Source organism: Electrona antarctica (assembly GCF_951216825.1).
Source record: "Electrona antarctica genome assembly, chromosome: 3".
Classification (NCBI taxonomy): domain Eukaryota; kingdom Metazoa; phylum Chordata; class Actinopteri; order Myctophiformes; family Myctophidae; genus Electrona; species Electrona antarctica.
The window spans coordinates 26,504,478-26,530,358 of NC_136808.1; the positions used below are offsets into that span (position 1 = coordinate 26,504,478).

Here is a 25,881-nt window from a genome sequence, read left to right on the forward strand (position 1 = left end):
AACTAAACTGCCTTTTTTCACTGACAAACTAAATGGAAACTAAATAAAAACTAAGCTATGACGACTAAAACTAAGACTAAATATACTGACAATTTCGTCAACAAATAAAAACTAGACTGAAATGTTAGGAAGGGACTAGTGGACAAGAGATCCAGCTCATTTTAGCCTCGATCTTTTTATTAATATTATTTTATTTTATTTTGTAATCACCCAAAACTGTAATATTGTAACATCGAGGCAGCAACGCTTAGTTATAAAAAGAAATCTGGGAAATGAATCAGAGAAAATAAGGGTTTTAATTTTGGTGAGGTGGCATGTGCCATATGAGTACAATTTTACAACACAAAGACAAAAAGGTGTCACACTGTCACAGACACACACTGTGTCCATTAAGCATTTCGATAACAAATGTTTTCTGATCTTGCAAAAAGGCCAGATGGCAAAAAGATAGAAATGGGCTGGAGACTCTTCTTCACTTTAGCATTATAGCCATGTGAGCATTATTAAATCAATACAATAAAAGTTAACAAAATAAATATATAAATATAAATAAAGAGTGATCTTACTATGCAGAGCCACTCGGAGGTTGTCACAGCATTGTTTGTGACTTAACGACACTGTAAAATCATTTTTATGGCAATTACTGAAACATTGACCAACGCATTTTACAGTATACTTTTTTGATTCATTAATTATCTGTTATATCTTATAGTTCTTTAGTTTTGGTATCATATGTTTTCTGATTCGTATATTTAAGATTTCTGTTGTAAATTGCTGACTTGTATATTGTTGATTTGTGTTCTGTATTCGGCTACATTGAAAATGAGGGCCTGCCCCTCAATTGTACTCCGAATTGAAATAAAGGTTATGATGATGATGATGATGATGATGATGATGATTACCCTTCTCATTGTGGCATACATTTATGTCATTAGTCCCATTAGTTACATTTTAATACATACAGTATAGGCCTATACAGGGACGTGTTAGAGAGGCAGGGGCTGAAATCCCGTAAGAGGGCCCTTTTGGAGCAAAAAATTGCAAAAATAGCTTTGTAGATCAGCTATTTGCGCTCCGCAACCCAGCACTCTTCATCTAGTGGAGATGCGGTGCAACGACATTGGATTTCTAAACAAATTAGTTAAACGCAAAATGCTGCTTTAAAGTTCAGGAGACTTTCGGGGGAAAAAAGCTATTCTCCTGAATGCTGCCTTCCGGTATGGCATAGAAAGGAGTGGCATTTGCATTTCTTTCACCATAGTAAGTGCTGCATTCGTGGTCTGGAGAGGGCAGTTGTTTTACGGACGGGTAAAAGGGCAGGGGCTGAAGCCCCCCTTTGATGTCTATGTGTGCACGTCCCTGGGCCTATAGCATAATAATAGGACATTTTCATTGGCAGATGACAACCATTCAAAAAGACAAAAAATAAAGATACAGAGACAAAATAAAAGCATTTGCCAAAGGAAATGACTGATAGTGAAGATGGCATTCATTCACAGCATCAATAAAATGACAGAAACTATACATTGGGTCGCACCTCAGCATAGTTCTTCACCACCTGGGAAATACGAACCACCTTGATGTTATCTGGTACCTGGTCATAGTCTGACCACAGGTACTCTGGAGACAGAACCTTGGTGGGCTTGTTGTACAAGAAGTACCTGAATGAATGGACAGACCGACAGACAGACAGACAGACAGACAGACAAGACAGTTCATACGTCAAACTTGTTTTATGGTTCCTTATTCCATATGTTCCTTATAATTTTAATAAAATATCATTGCTGTCGGGTAGAAACCTCTTATTTGCTTATTGTGCCCCCCCCCCCCCCCCCCCCCCCTAAATCAACGGCTTAATTGATCATGCTACAGCGTCACACAAATGCATCGACGGAAAGTAGCAGATCGGCAAGCTCAAGACACGGCACGAAGCAACGAGTTCTGAGCTTGTAGATCTGCTACTTTTGCCATTTTTTTTATTTGAATCCTGAAAAGTCAGTTTTTGGATATGTGAGGTTGTTTTAAAATAAAGTGCCAGGGGTTCTAAATGGATCCTTATTATTGGTGGTAACTCTGGGACCATTTGGATCCATTTGTACACTCACAGTGCGTTTTAACAGCGGGAGAGCAACACATGATTTTCTTTGGCTATCGCCTAATCGTCCACTATCGCCCACTATCGCCGGACCGGACGATGTCGCACAAAAGATTAATTATTTTCATATTTTGGGGCGAGGTTCCTCCGCTCACTTTCCGACTATCGCCTGTTCAACCTGCTATCGCCGCTGTTCGCCTGTTTATCCGTCTTATCCTTACTTGTATGTTGTAACCTTAACTGCCGCCTCTGGGAGACTGATTTTCCCCCGTGGGATAATAAAGGTATCTATCTATCGGTAGTCGTCGGGTCCCATAGACAAATAATGCACTTCCGGAGAATTCGTCTGGCTGTCGCCCGCTGTTAAAACGTACTGTCACAGTACGTTTTAACAGCGGGCGACAGCCACACAAATTTTCCAGAAGCAGGCGAACAGGCGATGGTCAAAGTGGGCGGAGGAACATCGCCCGAAAAGATACAAAATAATTCATCTATAACGGGCAATTGGGCGATGTGTCGGCCGATGCTCGCCCGCTGTTAAAACTCAGAGTTTAGATTGGTGTGTCGTAGCAATTTAAATGAATTCGCCAAATGGGGGTTTGTGGCTAAATGCATATTGTCTCTGTCAGGGGTACAATCCATGTCGGTATAGAAACTTCAAAACTTTTCAAATAGAAATATAGCAAAAGTAGAATATCTACAAGCTAAAAAATGTGTGGCTTCGTGCCACATTCCAAGCTTGTAGATGGGTTTCTTTGTGACGCTGTATCAAGTAGGGTGTTCATTTATTTAAAACCACAAAATATGTAGGTTTCTGCCCGACAGCAACGATTTGAAACTGGGCATCCTTGAAATCTCAACGGCTGAGAATCACTGTTGTAGTAGGCTACACTCAAGAGTGTAATGTGTGTGTGTGTGTGTGTGTGTGTGTATGTGTGTGTGTGTGTGCAACCCCCATGCACAAATTTAACAAAATCAATGGCCAATGAAGGGTCCCAGGAGCTCTTTTCAGGGCCTCAAACCCAGTTCCAGCGCGGTCCGATCCCTGAGGGCCACAGCCCTACCGGCCCAATGGTTAATTTGGCTCTGGTGTATGTGTGTGTGTGTGCGTGTGCGTGTGCGTGTGTGTGTGTGTGTGTGTGCGTGCGAGTGTGTGTGTGCGCGACTGCGCGTGTGCGTGCGTGCAGACAGCTTTACTTGTTGAGATGGCTCTCTTCCTGCCAGGCAGCCTCGATGTTGTTCTTGGTGTCGATCTCGGACTTTTCAAAGCAGTACCTGAGGGGTCCAAACACGGGTCACTATAGAGCGTCGCAGCGCTTTCATGATGACGACGGGCCCAGGAAATAATTCCCCATGCATTTTTCCCATACGTTTCAAAAAGTATTTATTTAAAGACCTGTAGGCCTAAACCTCGAACAAAGCCAACTCGGATCGTGACTAATCATGACCACAAGCACATTTTTGGGGGGCCAAACAAATAATTAGAAAGAAGAAAAAAGGGCAGGGTATAATTCTTTGTAATTATTTGTTCGGCTCCAAAATATCGTGTATGTTGTCATGATTTGTCATGATCCGAGTTGGCTTTGTTCGACGAGGCTTACAGATCTTTAAATAAATACTCTTTTGAAATGTCTATGGGAAAAATGCATGGGGAATTAGTTCCTGGGCCCCCATGTGTACATAAATCGTCCCTTGCTGCACTACTTTTGTGGGACACTCTTGTATGATGATCAAGTAGAACAGTGGTTCAGGGACCCCTAGGGGTCCCCAGCTAAATGATAGTTAGGAACCAAATGGACCCTTATGGGTCTGTAACTCAGAGTGTACAACATTCGTACTCTCAGAGTTAAATTAACATTGATTTTACACTATAAATTGGGGGTCTCAGAGATAGAACTGCCATTAAATGGGGCTCCGTAGACTAATGCATGTCAAACTGGGGATCCTTGAAATTAAACTGTTTAGGAATCACTGCTAGAGCCGTAAAAATCTTCTCTTATGATTGTCCTTGTGTGGCTAAGTCCTGCCCTACGCGGGAGCTAACTATCTCCATAGACAACGCCCTGGTAAAGTCTGTCCCGACAGCCAGGGACCTTGGTGTTGTCCTGGACAGTCAGCTCTCGTTCAAAACACACATCACAGCTGTCACTCGATCCTGTAGGTTTACACTCTATAACATACGACAAATTAGACCGTTCCTCACCCAGGAGTCAGCCCAGCTCCTAATCCAGACAACAGTCTTATCAAAACTTGACTATTGTAACTCCCTCCTTACTGGACTACCGGCATGTGCACTTAAGCCCCTCCAACTGATCCAAAATGCCGCAGCTCGCTTGGTCTTCAACCAGCCAAAATTCTCACACGTCTATCCCCTTCTCCGCTCCCTCCATTGGCTCCCGGTCGCTGCCCGCACAGAATACAAAACTCTGATGCTGGCATTCAAAGCAACCAAAGGCATGGCTCCCCCATATCTTACAAGTATGATCGTACCCTACAAACCCTCCCGCGCACTCAGATCAGCCAACGCAGGGAAGCTGGAAGTACCTTCACTAAAAACGCCGGGACAGCGCTCCACACGTCCCAAACTCTTCTCCCTTCTGGCTCCAAAACTATGGAATGCACTTCTTATCACAATCAGAACTGCAGCCTCACTCCCAATCTTCCGCCGTAGTCTGAAAACCCACCTCTTCAGACTCCACCATGGCCCGTAGCACTTGCCCTAGCCTAGCTCCTTAGATAGCACTTTTTGTAGACTTAGATAGTTTTTTAAACAAACTTATAGCTTGTTACGTAGACAGCACTAGAATTGCATTTCATGTAGTCATAGCACTTTATAGTACGCATGTATAATATATAATATATGTAATCAGTGTGACTGACACTGCCTGTGTTTTGTTAGCACCACCCCCTCAGCTCAGCATATTACGTAGCTAGTCAGGCATAGGGTGAAGCTGCGTATTGCCCAGGTTGCCCACTTTCGGCGTCAGTTCAAACTGTCTGGCGTCGCTTCATGTTTGTGCTCACTCGCAGCGTCGAGGTAAGCCGTGGTTTTCATTAATATAGTGCTGTCTGGTTTCTAGGTTGACTTATGTAAACAACCTCTTACTTACGTTTATCTCTTCTCTTGTTAGACGTTGGTGGAGCTCTGACTTAGAGCGGACAGCCGTCATTGTATGCATGTTGGTATACAGGCTGCTAGAAACAAAGGTATAGGCTTGCCTCGTACGGCGATAGCACAAACAACCCGTTGAATCTAAGAAATGGTGCCCCAGTTATTTATGTCAATGCTTATCTCGTTGGTAGATGCTGTGAACGAGAGCCCTGCTAGAGTGTGTGTGTGCGTGGTACACACACGAGCTGGAACGAGAGGCTGCTAGTGTGTGTGACATGAGTCTAGAGGTAGGCTTAGCGTCTGTGTTGCGCCAGCATTACGTATTTTTATAATGTGTAAAATGTGAGTTCTCATAATGCGTTTATATTACACAGAACGAGCAAACACACTGTTCAAACAACCTGGGATGCCCCGACACCTGTTAACAGGGTATGTGCTAACCTGCATACTAAAACAATACTTTGAATGCACTTTATAGTACTAGTGTAATGCTAATGAGGGATACGCCCAAATTGTATTCTAAGTACTATGACTATGGCAAGCACTTTAGACCCAGGATAAATTGTGAGGCTAATTCAATGTTTGCTCTATTACAGGATCGTGTACTGTTGAACCGCTGTTCTTTTTTACCTTTTTTATTTTGGATTTAAATTCTATGCTGCTACATTTTTATTCTTTTATACTATACCTGAAATAGCCCATGTGGCTTTAAACGAGTCCTTAATTGTCGTCTTAACTTGCTTTAATAGGCTAACATCAAAGACAGACATATACTTGGTTAATGGTTATGCTGCAGACTGGCGCTTGATTACTGCCCCCTTTTGCTGTGTTTATGGCTTTTAGCCTTTTGATATTATTTTGCAGTGATCTTTGCTGTGTTTAAAGCGTTTAATGCCTATTACCTTTGGCTCTGAGTGGCTTCGATTTGCTCATTTGCAGTGTTACTTGTGTGTATGGAACTAATCAAATAAGACATCTCAGTACAGCTATTTACCCAAGTTATGATCTGACTAATTAAGCCTTTTGCCATCTATATTGGTGACATTTGGAAATGTGTTTTGATTAAATGCCAATACTGTGTACTTTTCTAAATAAAGTTCTATGTACATGAGCAACCGACCATCATTGTTCACCATTGTTCACTCAACTGAACACTTTTCGGGTCTCCCACCCTGTAATTGGGAGTGGCGTAGTAACTGTGATACTAGGAGTACTGTGTGACTCCATGTGGTTACAATTGGCGTAGCCGGCAGGACCTTTAAATGTTGGTCGGTTGTTGAATGGTACATGGTATTGGTTTAGTAGCAGCATAGTTGGGTTTTTATTTTTGGAGTTTTAAAGAACAGCGGTTGGCAGTTGAGGCTGCGCCCACGTGAAGTAATCCCCTGGTGGCTCTCCCTGGGACTGCAGTCGCTATGGAGGAGCTCCAGAGACTACGGGAGGAGATGGCTCAGCTTCGAGCTGAAAATCAAAGACTCTCTGTCAGACCAACCATCTGACACTGTCAACAATGCACCTACACCCCCACAGAAGAGAACAGACCGTTTACCTCCCTAGGGAGCGCAAATGCCACTTGTAAGAGTGCCGAGCGGCCAAGGCGATAAATGAGTAGAGACCAGTCCAGGGGCACCTTCAATAAGGCTTTATTTCTTCCATTTTCCTCAATCACTTTGACAGTCAAATACAATGCGAACAATCGCATTGTCGAACAATCGAACAGATCATCATAGTCCTTCGCCTCTTTATTGGCTGGAACCTTAGTGGTCTTTGTGCTAGAGCTCGCTGCTGATGAGAAGCCTTCTAGCATCCCCAGACATCCTTGACTGTCTGTATATGCCAGCTGACTGCCTGAGGGGTGCCAGGCCACACCAGACACTGTGTCCCTTCTCATGCTTCTGCCTTTCCACACACAGCTTGCTGTCCACGTCCCACAGCATCAACAGACCACCGACACAGCCAGCAGCCAGGAAACGACCACAGGGTGACCAGACCACTACGTTAATGTGGAGTGGAGGTTCCTTGTCTGTTGGACACTGGCTCCATGGTTACCACTATTACAGAAAGCTGTTTTCATGAACATTTTGCACACTTGTCTAAACATGAACTGCGCTGAAACACCCTTATGGTCCCGTCAGAACAGCCGCAGAACAGACGACCGACACTCACACACACAGCGCTGGCCCAAGTCACCTTGAGGTCTATCCAGTTTGTCAGCTTTCTCTGTTTGTTGAACAGACACAGCAGGCCAGTCCTGGTGATGCAGTAGATGCTGTCTCTGGTTGCGCCATGGCCACACACCACGCCACAAAACACATTGGCCTTGTGCTCGCCTAGCAACGCCGAGCGGCCGATCAGAGGCACAGTGCTGTTGCCGACCCTTCTCTTGGAGACATCGAGATACCAGATCTTGACGTGTCTATTGCCTGCGGTAACAAAGTATTGGTTCTCCTCAGAAAACGAGAGGGACAAAACTCGGCTGCAGACTTTGTTTGATGCGGATATTGTCCCCTTTCTCCAGTCCCACACAGACACCGTCGAGTCATGCTGATACCCCACAGAGACAATGTAAGCGTCATCATGTGAGAAACGCACGCAGGAAACTCCATACTTATGACACTGGACCTCTGCTATCTGCCGTCTGTCTTTCACACACCACACATGGCATGTGCCCACTCTCACCAGTCACCAAATACCGTCCACCATGACAGAATGCCAACGCTGTGAATGTTTTCTTTGAAGAAAGCTCTATTACACAGTATAGCAGAAAACAAAATTATATAGACCAACCATGGATTACTAAAGGACTACAAAATGCATGCAAAAAGAAAAACACTTTGTATAGAGAATTTATTAAAAGAAGAACTAAAAGAGGCAGAAGATAAATATAAAAAATATAAAAATAAGTTAACAAATATTATAAGGAGATGCAGGAAAGATTATTATAGCAAACTATTAGATAACAATAAAAATAATATTAAAGGAATATGGAATATACTAAATAGTATTATTAGAAATTACTCTGGGAATGTAAATTATCCGCAATATTTTTCTGATAAGGGCACTACAAATTATAATAAGGAGGAGGTAGTAAATAGTTTTAATAATTTCTTTGTAAATGTAGGACCAAAATTGGCTGAAAATATTTCTGATCCTGTGACATCTGAGGAATACACTGATAATATCATAGAAAGGAATCCCTGTTCAATGTTTCTTACAGCAATAGAGGAGAGAGAAATCATAGACATTGTTGATAACTGTAGTAATAAAATGTCCACTGACTGTAATGATATAGATATGAAACTAGTAAAGAAGATAATTGGAGGGATTTCTAAACCATTAACATACATCTGCAATTTATCTTTTCAAACTGGTACATTTCCAAACGGCATGAAAATAGCTAAAGTCATACCACTGTTTAAATCTGGAGACAGACACAACTTCACAAATTACAGACCTGTATCGTTACTTCCACAGTTCTCCAAAATTTTAGAAAAACTGTTCAACAATAGATTAGATACATTCATTGAAAAACACAGTCTACTCAGTGACAGTCAATACGGATTTAGAGCAAACAGATCAACAGCAATGGCATTGATGGACTCGATTGAGGAGATCACTAATTCCATAGATGAATATAAGTATGTAGCTGGAGTATTTATAGATCTTAAAAAAGCATTTGATACTATTAATCATGACATATTAATTAATAAATTGGAAAGATATGGGATTAGAGGAGGAGTATTGGATTGGGTACGAAGCTATTTAAGTGACAGGAAACAATTTGTGAAGTTGGGTGAGTCTGTCTCTTCATGCTTGGGCATTGCTTGTGGAGTCCCCCAGGGGTCGGTATTGGGTCCTAAACTGTTTATGTATATAAATGATATGTGTGATGTGTCTAATATATTGAAAATGGTAGTTTTCGCAGATGACACTAACATTTTTTGTTCCGGAAAAAATCTACATGAGCTATTGGACCTGGTCACTTCAGAATTATGCAAGTTAAAAAGGTGGTTTGATAAGAATAAATTGTCACTAAATCTGGCTAAAACAAAACTAATGATATTCAGTAATTACAAAATAGATAATCAAGTAAATATACAGATAGATGGTGTTGAAATTGAGAGTTTCTGAGAACAAATTTCTTGGTGTAATAATTGATGATAGAATTAACTGGAAGTCTCATATTAAATATATATATATAATAAATTATCTAGAAGTCTTTCAGTTTTAAATAAAGCAAAGCACCTTTTGAACTATAAGTCACTACGTATGCTATACTGTTCCCTGGTTTTGCCGTACCTAAACTACTGTACAGAGGTTTGGGGGAATACTTATAAAACTTCACTTAATGCAATAACTATACTTCAAAAACGAGCTATAAGAATTATACATAATGCTGGATATAGAGATCACACTAATATATTATTTTTAAACTCATATCTTTTAAAATTCATGGATATAATAGAATATAAAACTGCCCTTATAATGTACAAAGCAAGGAATAATCAACTCCCTGGAAATATTCAGGTGATGTTCTCTGATAGAGAGGGGGGCTATAATTTAAGGGGGGAACTAAATCTAAAAACCAGAGTGGCTCGGACAACACTAAAATCATTTTGTATTTCAATATGTGGAGTAAAACTATGGAACAGTATGCATGTGGAACTCAAGCAATGCCCAAGTGTGAACCAGTTAAAAAAAAGATATAAAGAATGCATTATTATGAGGTATAGAGATGAAGAGTTACAATGACACATAATTATAATATATAGATAATATATAGATATAATTTAGATAATTGTACTTGTATATATATATATAAGAATATATATATGATGTGCCGAATGTATGTATTTTATGGAATATTTTGTATTGATAATGTTATATAGAATTGAATACCTATTTGATTTAGTTTATACCATGTTGGTATTTATGTGATGACGTCAATGACGCTGAATTGAAGTTATCATGGGGTAGGGTTTTATAAGTTTTCTAACTTCTCCCTACTCCTTTCCGAACATATATAAAAGTAAAAAAAAAAATAATAATAATTATACATGCAGCCAGTGAGGCTTGGTTTTTTTTGTTTTTTTTGGAATATTTTATTTGTTCTATATTGAACTTATTTTAATTCTTTGACTTTTGTCAATTTTTTTATAATGTTCGGAATAAAGTTTTTCATTCATTCATTCATTCATTCATTCATTCAATGCCCCAAATTCTCGGTCTTCACTTTCTGGGGCTTTAACTGTGGATGAGGAGGGGGAGGGTTGTTTGAGGGCAAGGCACATGTCCACAATGACAAAGCATTGTTTGTGTACGACCATTTGGAAGGTGCTGCTCGTACTGAAATTAAATTTAGAGATCAAGGGGTAAGGTAGCCGCAATTTGCAACTCTAGATTTTTTATAATGGGATGAATCTAGAGTTGCAATACCCTCCATTGACTCCCCACTCATCATTTTGCGTTTGCGATCTGCTTGTCTTAAACGACGTTAAACTCACCAACATTGCAGCTGTAGTCCAAGCTTGAATTATTCTCTTTCAATCTGCAAAGCTTGTTTTTCATAAAAATCCCCCATAGACATGTTATGAGCTACTTTCTGTCAAGAAATTCTGTGCAAGTGATTCTTTTTCTAAGTGCTGGAGTTTGGAAGCGCTCGTCGTAAGTCACTGAACGTCCCTGCATGCATCTGTTTCGCATTTGCACATAATGCAGGAGGCAGCAGCGCGACCCCTTAATAAAAACGAGCGCTTCCCAACTCCAACATTTCTTCTTCTTGACAGAAAGTAGCTCATAACATGTCTACGGGGGATTTTTATGAAAAACAAGCTTTGCAGATTGAAAGAGAATAATTCAAGCTTGGACTACAGCTGCAATGTTGGTGAGTCCGATGGGTCGAGGAGGGTCAGCCTTCCAGAGAAAAGTATGTACGCCCCATTCCACAAACGTGTGAAGCTCAGGCCACTGCAACTAGTGAAGCAGTTGGAGTAGGTAAATCGGAATATGAGAGTTGAAAAACATGTTTGTTAAGCAACAAGCTCAACTGGATTTGATCACACAGACTCTAAATTCTAATAGGGGTGCAGGTAGAGACATATCGTTCTCCAGGGTTAATAGATACCAGCGTGCCCCTGATGGCCGACCCATATGTCTTAAGTGTGCGCAGCCAGGCCACATCGCTCGTTTATATTGTACTCAAGACACCCCGCCCTCACAGGCTAGCACTACTGCTGCACAGATTACACCGGCGGGAAACTAGAACCTTCCAGTGTGCAGAGTCAAACGCTGGGAGGGGGGTTTTCCGACTCACATATTGAACACCAAGTGTTAATCCGCAAGTTAATTGGGCCTTGCTCGGTAGTGGTGGTGCCCATGGGCGGAGTGGAGGTTCCTTGTCTGTTGGACACTGGCTCCATGGTTACCACTATTACAGAAAGCTGTTTTCATGAACATTTTGCACACTTGTCTAAACATGAACTGCGCTGAAACACCCTTATGGTCCCGTCAGAACAGCCGCAGAACAGACGACCGACACTCACACACACACAGCGCTGGCCCAAGTCACCTTGAGGTCTATCCAGTTTGTCAGCTTTCTCTGTTTGTTGAACAGACACAGCAGGCCAGTCCTGGTGATGCAGTAGATGCTGTCTCTGGTTGCGCCATGGCCACACACCACGCCACAAAACACATTGGCCTTGTGCTCGCCGAGCGGCCGATCAGAGGCACAGTGCTGTTGCCGACCCTTCTCTTGGAGACATCGAGATACCAGATCTTGACGTGTCTATTGCCTGCGGTAACAAAGTATTGGTTCTCCTCAGAAAACGAGAGGGACAAAACTCGGCTGCAGACTTTGTTTGATGCGGATATTGTCCCCTTTCTCCAGTCCCACACAGACACCGTCGAGTCATGCTGATACCCCACAGAGACAATGTAAGCGTCATCATGTGAGAAACGCACGCAGGAAACTCCATACTTATGACACTGGACCTCTGCTATCTGCCGTCTGTCTTTCACACACCACACATGGCATGTGCCCACTCTCACCAGTCACCAAATACCGTCCACCATGACAGAATGCCAACGCTGTGAATGTTTTCTTTGAAGAAAGCTCTATTACAGGATCGTGTACTGTTGAACCGCTGTTCTTTTTACCTTTTATTTTGGTTTTAAATTCTATGCTGCTACATTTTTATTCTTTTATACTATACCTGAAATAGCCCATGTGGCTTTAAACGAGTCCTTAATTGTCGTCTTAACTTGCTTTAATAGGCTAACATCAAAGACAGACATATACTTGGTTAATGGTTATGCTGCAGACTGGCGCTTGATTACTGCCCCCTTTTGCTGTGTTTATGGCTTTTAGCCTTTTGATATTATTTTGCAGTGATCTTTGCTGTGTTTAAAGCGTTTAATGCCTATTACCTTTGGCTCTGAGTGGCTTCGATTTGCTCATTTGCAGTGTGTATGGAACTAATCAAATAAGACATCTCAGTACAGCTATTTACCCAAGTTATGATCTGACTAATTAAGCCTTTTGCCATCTATATTGGTGACATTTGGAAATGTGTTTTGATTAAATGCCAATACTGTGTACTTTTCTAAATAAAGTTCTATGTACATGAGCAACCGACCATCATTGTTCACCATTGTTCACTCAACTGAACACTTTTCGGGTCTCCCACCCTGTAATTGGGAGTGGCGTAGTAACTGTGATACTAGGAGTACTGTGTGACTCCATGTGGTTACATATAGTACAGTATGTATAGTTTACATAGATACTCCACTGTTACGTTCTTAGCTTACGCATGTTCCATGATAACTACTTTTTATATATGTGATGTATGCCATGCTTTTTGTTATTGCTTAATGTAAGTCGCTCTGGATTAAGAGCGTCTGCTAAATGCCTAAATTGTAAATTGAGTACCACAGACAAAACAGTCTAAGTCCAAATTTCATTCTGACCCCTCCACGAAAAGCAAGGGGGTGCTAAAGCCCCCCCTGGAGCCGTCCCTGCTCCCCACACACTGACTCACGTCACCTGCCAGTGAGGAGCCCCCACCAGGAGGACGTACTGCTGTGTCCTACTGGCTCACCTGCCAGTGAGGAGCCCCCACCGGGAGGACGTAGAGCCTTTGTCCTACTCCTCCCGACCAACACTCCCCGCTGACAGGTGCCGCCTCCAGCCCGTATATTACATGCAATATCACCCTTCCCGCCCAGCTTCTTCCACGGGACCATTGTGTTCACACATAGACGCCCGACAAAGCCGGTTGCACCACGGTAGATTCGAACCCACACCTGTACTACGGAAACATTTATATTCTGAAGGAGACTAGTGTAGAATGATGGTGAAAGCCATTTGTACCTGACCAGTTTGTACATGTCTTCAATGTAGCCTCCCCAGACTGCAGCGGTGTAGTAGTAGTCACCTTCACCAGCTGGGATGAAGGCCTGGGATGCTCTACGACGTTCATATGGAAAACCATCTCTATCTGTGCTCTGATAATAGAACAGAAATGATCACACATGAAGCATACATACATACATACATACATAGTCTAACTTGGACTCAGGGGGGTGGACGCCTCTGCCTTGCATAGTCCCCAGTGAATAGGCATGTTGCCCTTCACTGGTAACCTTACTTTGGATTTTAAATATATGAAGGTATTGTAGGCTTGGATTTTACAAAAAAGCCACCCTTTTACATACATACATACATACATACTTATAAGGTATGCCATCTGGTGGCTAATGAACCGAACACACATTCTCAGAAGTTGAAGCAGTTTTAAAGGACCCACTTTAGGCCAGTGCAACAGAGCATGCTTTTGCCTTTTTTAAAACCTTACCCATTTTAACCACATACATACATACATACATACACACACACACACACACACACACACACACATACATACATATATAAGTGTTTTGTCAGTGATTCACGTTACAAAGTTTGCCCTATGACTGTATCAAACATATCAACATATCAAACATAGGTGTGAAAAAAAGTAAACCATGTAGTAGCCACGGTGGAGAGTAGCTGTCAGGCGGCTCAGAGACTCTGCCCCGAAGCGAGCGTAGAACACACTGTCCACATCCATCATGAACAGGTAGTCTGTCTCGTTGCGGATCTGAGAGGAGAGAAAATAACTGGAGCTTAAATTCAGCCTGGTCTTATAGGGGGGGAAATATGTATATGTATTTCCGTATGATAGGCTATGTACGAATGATCGAATCAAATGCAGACCATGTTGTAGAGCAGTGGTTTTAACCCTTTTCACATCAAGGCCCATTATTTATTCAGCAATTGAGCCAAGGACCACCGTTTGATGACATTTAGGGCTCCATTTTCGTCACCGCTAAACCCCTTATCCCTAAACTTCTTTGCCTTTTTTTTTTTTACTATATTTTGCAAAACATTTTTGAATAGTTAAAATGGCCATTCTACAAGCTCACAACGTATCAATGTAGATTGGCTAGTTGAACTATTCAAAAATTGTGATTCATTGTGAGCTTATAGATCTGCTATCTTCTGTACATGACACTATCGCATCCATGGACCATAAATTAGGTATAAGATTATGAGCGCTGTGAAAGATACCAATGTCATTCTGCTCATTCCCACATTGCTGTCGAACTCCCAAATCAGTGGTTTTCAACCAGTGGTCCGGGGACCACCAGTATTCCTTGAGGGGGTTCCAGGTGGTCCTCAGCTAATGAGAGCGTAAAATGAAACGAAATAGACCCGTATGGGTCCATTTGGTTTCATTTTACACTCGCAAGAGTTACATTATTGTTAAACATCTGCATTACTTCATTTACAAGAAGTCTACACAATTAGAGAATGTACCAACATAGCATGGAATTGTAGACAAAATCTTATCTAACGACCACAAAATATTCTTTAGTTTTGGGTCTGAGAGGAAAAATCTCATGAGATGGTGGTCCGTGGCTCAAATGCCAAATAAATAATTAGCCTTGAAATGAAAAGGTTTGAAAACGCATGCCCCAAATTAATCTACAGTATTTGGCCGTGGACTGAAAATACATACTGTAGGCCTAAAGTGGTTAACTGATCGTGATGCTATTTTAACTCATTTAGCTGGGGACCCCCTCCCCTCCCCTGGAACCCCTGGGGGATCCCGGACCCCATGCACTGCTCCACACCATCCCTCCGCAAAGCCCCGCATGTACCTGTTGATCAATGTAGACGGTGGCCCACTTCATTTTGGACAGGACCACTTCCTGCCAGCGGTTTGCTCCCGGAATCTTGATGGTTGTAATCTGTCTGCGAGCTGCTAGCTTTATCTAACAGGTTGAGGACATTTCAATATAATAAACTGATCTGCATTGAAATCTGAAAAATGGAAGCCGTCCTTCCTGGAAGCTAACAATCAATGCAATATCTATCACAATGCGGATGGCCTTTTTTTATTTTACACATTTTTATTTTATTTTGCCATTTCCTCCAATTGATTTTTTTCTCCTTTATAGTTCTTCTTCACATTTATATTTTTACTCTTGCAACAGTACGTATGATATTTCATTTATTTTTTTCAAAATAACTTATTTCAACTTACATCTTACTTTGAGCAGCATGTTAGTAAATATCATTATTAAATTATTTATTATTATAATCAAATGCCTACCTTTGGAACCTCGTCCTCATGGTCTGTTAACACATAGTAGGTCACATGATAGCCAACAAAGAAGTACTCCTCTGCTGTCTCCAGGAAACGCTTCAGGAAGCGGGTGTACCTTTGAGGATGCAATAAATATATACGGTAAATAAATACATTAAACTCCATCAGACCCAGGACCCTAGGATTAACATTTGTAAAGTATAATTAGCATGGATATGATTAGCTCATTTTTTTAGTACAACATTTCTCATGGAATGTATAAACTACAAGTTAACACGTTTCCTGTATCTCTGCTACAGCATGCTAGCAACTGTAAACTCATTTAGGACGGATGCCGATATGTTGCTATACCAGTGTTGTTTTCGTCAACTAAAACTATGAGGAAAAATGTTCGTCGACTACCTTTTTTCACTGATGAAAACTAAATGGAAACGAAATGAAAACTAAGCTATGATGACTAACTAAGACTAAATATACTGACAATTTCGTCAACAAATTAAAACTAGACTAAAATGTTAAACAGGGACTAGTGGACAAGAAATCCAGTATAAGTCATTTTACACTTGGCTGCATGCTGAAAATAGCCGATGCGTTGTGAGCTTGTAGATCGGCTATTTTCAGCAAGTGTAAAACAGTCATTACGACGGCATCAAGGCCCGCCAAAATACATTTTAGTCGACTAAATCTAGACTAACACTAAGACATTCCAGGTGACTAAAATGTGACTAGAATTAAATGAAAACTATTCAAGAGACCATGACTAAAACTAAAATAAAAATGTACTGCCAAAAACAACACTGCTATATACTGTACATATATAGCAATAAGAACCCCAAAAGGGGTTCCCGTCCACAAATAAGGATGAATTGTATGAAATGTTGATGTAATTTTGTCTTGAATGACCTGGGGGAAACAATGCATTATTGTTCCGTTAAGGGGGAATCAAGCCACAATGTAGTGTAACACGTAATGAACAGATTGATTGATTGTACATTTCAAGCACAACTCAATACAAAAACTGTTAACTGTGAGTTGATGACCCAAAGCATTACACTTGATTACAAGAGGGTCCACCATGTTAAATTCATCAAAACATTTAGAGACAGTGGTTCCCAAACTCTTTCACGTCAAGGACCCCCAAATTGACACTAATTATCCTGCCTGCTGTGTTTGTGAATGCAAATTGTCTGGCGCATGCAAAGTGAGTTGCGAGTCCCTACTTTTGTCTACATTACACAAATGGCAAAATGTGCGACAGAAATAGCAAATCTAGACAACAGTATATACTGTAGGGCAGGGGTGCCCACACTTTTTTGACTTGAGAGCTACTTTCAAAATGACCGGCTCAACAAGATCTACCGACCAAAAAAATATTATACAATTGCTGGAAATTATTAAATGTACCTGTGGGGGCTGTTATATATATATAAGACAAACACACTTGGAATGGGAAAACATAGAGGGGGAAAAATGGAATTGGTAGTTTTTTTCCTCTTTTCAATAATAACTATAATACAAAGGTTGCAATACTTCTCTTGAAAAGAAAGTAGGCACATTGTGGGTTTGACATTTTGAAGTCAATCAATCAAGTCACCTTATTTCAAGTGGCAGATGCCAATAGTTTTGTTCTTACTGTAAATTACATATTTTTTAGGCCATGTCATGTGTTCTACCTGCACAACCTTAGTGATCTGCTGGTAGATTGCGATCTACCTTTTGGGCACCCCTGCTGTAGGGGTTAAGACGGTTAAGTCACATGAGGATAAAGAAATTAATGAATGTGAAGGATAGAGAAAACAGTTTAATATGTATTTTTATGGAGCAGGTGCGCAATATGATGACTCTGAGAGGTGTGTGTATGTGTCATACAAATCAGCGTCTGCATTTGCATGACTTGCATGTCGTGTGTGTGTGTGTGTGTGTGCGTGCGTGCGTGCGTGCGTGCATGCGTGCGTGCGTGCGTGCGTGCGTACCCACTTGCCAACTGCAAGCACAAGAATTGCAACTCTGGGCTCCATCTTCTTGTAGACAGCATCTATGACCAGGGGATCAAACGTTCCTTCCCAAACCAGAGGAGAATTCCAGGGTGTGACTGCGCTCACATCTCTTCTCCTGTTCACAATCACAATTAGTTTGAAGACTCTCACTGTCTCTCAGTGAGGTTGGTGCATTACACTGAATACACTGTCTCTCAGTGAGGTTGGTGCATTACACTGAATACACTGTCTCTCAGTGAGGTTGGTGCATTACACTGAATACACTGTCTCTCAGTGAGGTTGGTGCTTTACACTGAATACACTGTCTCTCAGCGAGGTTGGTACATTACACTGAATACACTCTCTCAATGAGGTTGGTGCTTTACACTGAATACACTGTCTCTCAGTGAGGTTGGTGCATTACACTGAATACACTGTCTCTCAGTGAGGTTGGTGCTTTACACTGAATACACTGTCTCTCAGCGAGGTTGGTACATTACACTGAATACACTCTCTCAATGAGGTTGGTGCTTTACACTGAATACACTGTCTCTCAGTGAGGTTGGTGCATTACACTGAATACACTGTCTCTCAGTGAGGTTGGTGCATTACACTGAATACACTGTCTCTCAATGAGGTTGGTACATTACACTGAATACACTGTCTCTCAATGAGGTTGGTACATTACACTGAATACACTGTCTCTCAGTGAGGTTGGTGCATTACACTGAATACACTGTCTCTCAGTGAGGTTGGTGCATTACACTGAATACACTGTCTCTCAATGAGGTTGGTACATTACACTGAATACACTGTCTCTCAGTGAGGTTGGTGCATTACACTGAATACACTGTCTCTCAGTGAGGTTGGTGCATTACACTGTCTCTCAATGAGGTTGGTACATTACACTGAATACACTGTCTCTCAATGAGGTTGGTGCATTACACTGAATACACTGTCTCTCAGTGAGGTTGGTGCATTACACTGAATACACTGTCTCTCAATGAGGTTGGTACATTACACTGAATACACTGTCTCTCAATGAGGTTGGTACATTACACTGAATACACTGTCTCTCAGTGAGGTTGGTGCATTACACTGAATACACTGTCTCTCAATGAGGTTGGTACATTACACTGAATACACTGTCTCTCAGTGAGGTTGGTGCATTACACTGAATACACTGTCTCTCAGTGAGGTTGGTGCATTACACTGAATACACTGTCTCTCAGTGAGGTTGGTGCTTTACACTGAATACACTGTCTCTCAATGAAGTTGGTGCTTTACACTGAATACACTGTCTCTCAGTGAGGTTGGTGCATTACACTGAATACACTGTCTCTCAGTGAGGTTGGTGCTTTACTGGTGAAACCAGTGTTGATTTCGTCAACTAAACCTATGACGGAAACTACATGAAAACGAAGAAAAAAAACTTAAAATGAATGTTAGGGAGGGACTAAAGGAGAAGACATCATTTTATGCCTGGTTGCGCTCGGGCTGTTGCATTCTGAAAATAGCATAAAAGGACAACGAGTCGCGCTGCGACGTGTTGTGTGCTTGTAGATCTGCTATTTTTAGTGTAAACTCTGTGTAAAAGTGTAAAATCTGCCATGACAACGCCATCAAGGCCCGCAAAAATGCATTTATTTCAACACAAACCAACTATGGATTCTAGACGACTAAAATCATATGATATTTAGTTGACTAAAACTAGACTAATGCTAAAAGATGACTCAAATACGTTTTTATAGGTCCTCATTCACAAAGGAGAAATACGCCACATAACTGATGCATAAACAGATGACTAAACAAAAAATCTAAATTTGCTGCCAAAATCAACACTGCAGGGTTTAGACCAGGTTTAGACTCAGCACTGGCAGGAGATCTGGCAGGTGATCCTCCTGGCCTTGGGGCAAACCTCTATACACCGGGTCACCGGGTGCCCAGTTTATGTAAAAGGAAAGAGGATAGAGGAAAGAGGAGAAATGCGCAAAAAAATAAAGGTATGCAGCCTTCTTTTAGTGTATTAGACGTCCCAGACGTCGTTTTTTAGCAGTCTAGGCTTAGATTAGACGTTGATCCAACGTCGTTTCAACATCTATTTATAGACTCTATATTTAGATCTTGATTAGCCAGTCTATTTTTAGTCCGTCTATAAATAGACAACGTTGTTTCAACGTCTATAATCTAAGCCCAGATTGCTAAAAAACTTTCATTTTTAGACTATTTTTACCCAATTTCTTTGACAGCAATTTAGCCGTCTAAAAGCCGACTATTGCTCAGTGTACAGTATGTTGCTTGCTATGTGAGTAGGGTGACAATATCCTGTTTTCTGTCTCGGTTGGGGGGGGGGTGTTCGCCTATATAGCCCTAGGGCCCCATGCAAGCTAGATCCGGCCCCTCTGATTACCCAGGGGGAAGGTGTGCAAAGAATGCACATGTATGTGTTTTCACATGCATTAAGAGTCATCACACTCACAGTGATACTTATACCCAGTGAGACCACCGTCAGTGTTGTTTCTGAGACTGGGAGTGCACGTATATAATATGTCCCTCTTCAGTTAACCACCATCACCATGGCATATGCCTAAAATAGCCCTCCTGTACTTTAAAAGGACCAAGGTTCATGTTTTACGTTGTTATATAGAAAGTAAAAGATGAGTGTTATTTTACTTTTTTCATTTGCTGCTCTCTTTCGATTTAGCGATTTTAGCTATTTTTGACAGGGGGCGGGGGCATTCGAACATGGGGCTTAATAAGTATTTTTTTTACAAAATGTAATAGCGATTTATTATTTTTTATTATTTACTATAGTCCTACTAGACGCCAGGAAATTACATCTGGCCACAAAAGATCACAGGATCTACTGAATGTGAAGGGGGGTATCATACTGTGTTGTAGGCTCAATATGTCAGTTTGTCACCTCACCCTTCACATTCAGTAGATCCTGTGATCTTTTGCGGCCAAATGTAATTTCCTGTGCTCTAGTAGGACTATAGTAAATAAAATAAAAAACTACCCCCCCACCCCCCCCCCCCCCCCGCCCGTCAAAAATAGCTAAAATTGGGCACCCACTGGCCTAGCGGTCCAGGCGCATGCCACACATATAGGCTCTGGCCTGACGCGTCGCATGTTCGAGTCCCATCATGACGACCTTTAGCTGCGTGTCTCTCCCCTTCTCTCTCTCTCTCCCACTTTCCTGTCTCACTGATAACTATCAATAAAGGCAAAAAGTCAAAAACAAATCTTTAAAAAAAAATACCGGTAGCTAAAATCGCTAAAACGAAAGAAAGCAGCAAATGAAAGTAAAATAACACTCATATTTTACTTTCTCTAATAACAACCTAAAACATGAACCTTGGTTGAAAAAAACTAAAGTTGTCCTTTAAACATGGCATGCACGATTGATCAGCAGATTGGATTACACGTTTTGGTCCCAGAGCCAGAGGGATATTTGTTTTCAACAGGAACATCCTCCAATTATGTCATATCTGACACCCATGGCCTTTATACTGTATACTGTACTGTAAATACAATATCACACTACCACACCCACAGAGAGAGAGAGAGAGAGAGAGAGCGGGGGGGAGGGGGGGGGGGGAGAGAGAGAGAGACTGAGAGAGAGCATAATATATTTTCTATTCTATAACATTTAAGTTGTGCGTCTGCCTTGTCTGTCTGGACAATTTCAAGTACTTAAAAAGAGTCATAACTCAGTGCTGCTCACTCGAGTTGGTGAAAAGTGAAGAGTTAATGACTTTCACCCTAGGTGTCCCTGTTTTAGGCAAGCCATTATGTGAACATTTCCAACACTTAAAATTTCTGAAATGCTAAATGTTCTGAAATGTTAAATTATTTTCAAATCTACATCTATTGAATATAGGGCTCAAGTTGTTAATAATGTCTTCACTCTATTGTTGAAACATGCTGGTTCTTCTACTTACCCAATTAATGCTCTCGGCTGTGGGTATTTAAGTCTGAAAGAAAATATGAACCATATTAGTCTTATTATATACATATACATTACAGACATGCACGTGCAGACAACACAGAATGCATTTAGGAACAAAGGTGAGAGTTGAATGGCGTCTCACCCCTCAGGCATCAGGAGGTCACCAACATGCCATGGTTCCTTGGGGGTTTCCTTGGGGGTTTCCTTGGGGGGTGTCTCGGGAGTTTCCTTGGGGAGTTCCTTGGGCTGGCTTGTTACTTTCTCTACTGTCAGGATGTTTTCTTTGCAAAAGCTTGAGCGGGGAGACAGGTTATAAATCATACAGATCTTCTGCCAAAGATTTGACTTTAAAAGGTCATTTTTAAAAGGCATGCATATGTTGCTCACATGATTTATTCTTTATTCATATCCTGTGTGAATTTGACCCAGACGACACTGAAATATCTGTCCAAAGCAATTAAGACAAAAACACGGAACCAGATCTTACCTTGTTATGGCCTGGGGGCCATAAACAGTAGACCACACATAGATGAACCTAAACACACAGAACATTTTGTTACGCACACTGTATGACAAGTGAGTGTCATCATAGTTAACAGAATAAATAAGTGAATACAAAATGTATACCAAATATACAGTATATACTGTATATCCTTTTGCACTGTTGGCCTATATCAGAGAACAGGATTAAACATTTATTCATATCAATTCAAGTAGATATTGCTTGGTGCCTGCCTTGGGACCATTGAGATGCAACATGTCAGTGGTTTGCAACAACGTTGGCCATATGTTTATTCTCTGCATGGCAAGTGGGTTATACCCCTCAATAACTAAGATTGCCTTTGCATTGAACGCTGATCGGTTCTCACATCAGAAGAAATGCCATTATGGTGAAATCCTCACTGCATGAAATAGTAGATGAAACAGAAACTCTTACCTCGTCAAGACCGCAGCAGTAACTAAGGCGATGAGGATGTACCCAGTACTCTTACAAGCCTTCAACAGCATGTTGTCACTTCACAGCACATCAGAGCCGCTTATACGGCTGTGAGGTTATAGAAGAGACAAATCAAGGTCACAAAGGTATAAAGAATTGAAATAAATACTGCAAAAAATCTAAACTATGTTAAATTGTTGTTACATTGAAGAGCTCTGTGATAACAGCAGTAACAGATTTCTATCTGGAATAAAGAGATTCACACAGACAGAGTCAGCAGCTGTCTACAGAAGGCAACGAGAAGCATGTCTGGACAGAGAGACAGGAGGGTGGGTCGTACATACTCATTATATATTATTTTAGTAAAACTACAGTTGGAGCAGGTTCAACTGGTCCCACCAGTGGTTGTATTTGGAACCACCGGGGGGGGTCTTCAGGAGCCAGGACCCCCGGGACCCACCGTATAGCTTCCAGCAGTGCGCACATCATCGCCCTCAGACAGCACGCACAGCAGAATCACGAGTGTGCCGAGTGTTACTCAGACAACTACAAATATGTCAGAGTCTCATCTCATCAAAATGTTTCTCATAGGATTTCCATCATTTTCTTAGTTATGTTTTCAATATGAGTAGACCATGTTAGATGACTGTCTAATGGAACCCCAAGTAGTTTTGTTTCATCTACCTGCTCAATTGGTAAATCGCTCAGATTCAAATTCAGTTTGGGTTTTGACTTGAACATATGCTGTGATCCAAATACAATGGATTTAGTCTTTGAGATGTTCAGGACCATCCTATTGTTCACCACCACTCACTAATGTATTGTAGTTCCTTGTTGGGAGCTACAGACAGATCTTCCACGTTAGTGGCAGACATAATATGTCTGCCACTAACGTGGAAGATCTGTATATTATACAAAGTAGTGTCGTCAAAATACATGGCTATATTGGCCCTGTCTAAGACCAGTGGCATGTCATTTGTAAATATAGTGAACAACAAAGGACCTAAGCAACTTCCTTGTGGAATTCCACAGTGAATATGTTTAGTGTCTGAGATTCCATTATAGTATACTCTCTGTGATCTGCTGGATAAATAGCTTTGTATCCACCTTAGTGCAGATAAGGTAAAACCATAACATGAAAGTTTGTCAAGCAGAAGATTGTGATCAATAATGTCGAACGCGACACTAACATCTAACAATACAGACCCACTAGTCTCTTAGAATCCACATTCATTAGACAGTCATCTATTAACTGTGTCAGTGCTGTACATGTTGAAAGCCCATCTCTATAGGCGTGTTGAAAGTCAGTATTCAATACATTTTCAGAGAAATATGATTGAATTTGGTTAAAGACATATTTTTCCATTAGTTTAGCAAGAACTGGCAGAATGCTAATAGGGTGGCTGTTAACCCCTGTGATGTTTGTTTTAGAACTTTTTGGTATTGGAATAACTTTAGCTTCCTTCCATATTTATGGACGCACCCCCCACATCAGGCTTTGGTTAAAAATGTGAGTAATTGGATTAGTTACCAGGTGTACAGCGAGCTTCATTAACTTGCCATCAAGGTTATCCAGGCCTGCAGACTTCTCACTGTGTATTGAAAGTAACAGTTTCTCCTCATTTTTTGGGGGGCTCAGAGTGCTTCGACTAAGGAAAGTAGGCTTTCTAATGACACAACCCGCCTTTGTATGAGTAAAAGACGCTAAAGACAAGAGGCTGGTCTGCATTTATGCGAGCCCCGGAAGTCATCGGTAACATAGCTCTAAATGCAACACATTAGAGCTATGGACCAGAGGTAGGCCTACCTGTACTAGAGCTCCATTCAAATAATGAAAAAATGATTATATTATTACAGTACTTCCCATATAGCCTAGGGACTGACCTAGTCCGCGACATATACAGCAAAGGTCATCGGGATCGAGACTCGAACCCGCGACACACAGTCAGGTCCAGCCTAGGTTGTGAACACTTGCCATCTGCTGCTGCCTGTGTTAATTGAGGCCTTGTGCATGGTTAGAGTGTTCTAGCCTGGCTAAAAAGCCAGGCGCAAATCAGCCGTTGGCAAAATAAATTGCCTGATGGCCACAACAGTGTGATATTAGTCTGGCTTATTAGCCAGGCTAAGAGTGTCCACCCTGAAACTGGGAGGTCGGGGTTCGATCCCCAGCCAGGTCAGACCAAAGACTGTAAAAATGGGACACAATGCCTCCCTGCTTGGCACTCAGCATCGGTGGTGCTTCTCTTGCTGGTCGTAGGCTCGACCAGCAGCAGCTGGTCCGCAGACCGTAGAATAGTAGGTATAAATAATAGGTACTCAACCAGAGGAAGTTTTATGATCTAGTTTCCCCAGTTTCAGGACACTCAAGGGAAAAAAATGCTTTTTTCTACGCAGCCACTACTCTGTGGAATGCACTCCCTCCAGCCCTGAAATCATTAAATTATCTTGCAAGATTTAGGAAAGACCTTAAATCATGCTCCATCTGCACACTAAATGGTCATAGTTAGCTTCCGATAGCCCATCTCCCATGCTCTGAACTCTTCTCTTAGGGTACCTCTTGTCCTATGTGTATAGCTACCAGCCTTACGTATAATATATAAGGATTATTTGTTATTTGTTTCATGGTTGTTTTGTTTGTACAGTCATGTCGATCTATCTATCTATCTATCTATCTATCTATCTATCTATCTATCTATCTATCTATCTATCTATCTATCTATCTATCTATCTATCTATCTATCTATCTATCTATCTATCTATCTATCTATCTATCTAATCAGATTCCATGTACTGTGTAATAACGATTTACTGACCACCTCTCCCACTCTGGGAACACATTTGGTAATAATAATAATAATAACTAGAACTGCACTCTGTCGAGTGCCTACGTGCGTGTTTCACACACAAGTAGGCCATAAATGGCCTACTAGTGCACAAGCAGAGCGCGCAAGTACTGTCGACCGTTACAAACTTTAAAATCTCAGCCTCTCTGAAGTAACGGTTTCAATATTTAATTATTAGGTTTAGCTATGTGCTACGTACCTAGTTTTTGAGGTAAAACAATAGTATTTCAATAGTATCCAGTGGTCCTCCGAACTTCAACTATTTACTGGGAGCATGACACCAATTTCTCGCCACGAAAGTCGTCTATAGGCCTATT

General features: G+C 41.3%; 1 protein-coding gene and 1 long non-coding RNA gene across 2 annotated transcripts; one reads left to right on the plus strand and one right to left on the minus strand.

Moving 5' to 3' along the window:
- Positions 1 to 277: 277 nt before the first annotated feature.
- LOC306920814 (globoside alpha-1,3-N-acetylgalactosaminyltransferase 1-like) lies at positions 278 to 24,322 on the minus strand. Its single transcript, XM_079497727.1, has 12 exons — positions 24,253 to 24,322; positions 22,722 to 22,829; positions 22,272 to 22,319; positions 21,927 to 22,076; positions 21,777 to 21,809; positions 17,834 to 17,968; positions 15,863 to 15,971; positions 15,408 to 15,521; positions 14,228 to 14,344; positions 13,576 to 13,709; positions 3,293 to 3,370; positions 278 to 1,661 (listed from the first exon to the last, which is right to left on the minus strand). Exons 2-12 carry the CDS (start codon positions 22,790 to 22,792, stop codon positions 1,520 to 1,522), a joined length of 1,131 nt encoding a protein of 376 aa, XP_079353853.1. The 5' UTR covers positions 22,793 to 22,829; positions 24,253 to 24,322; the 3' UTR covers positions 278 to 1,519.
- LOC306920818 lies at positions 5,051 to 6,318 on the plus strand. The gene is made up of 5 exons (XR_013789685.1): positions 5,051 to 5,132; positions 5,227 to 5,302; positions 5,399 to 5,494; positions 5,582 to 5,636; positions 5,804 to 6,318. It is a non-coding gene; the product is annotated as an uncharacterized lncRNA (long non-coding RNA).
- Positions 24,323 to 25,881: the final 1,559 nt, after the last annotated feature.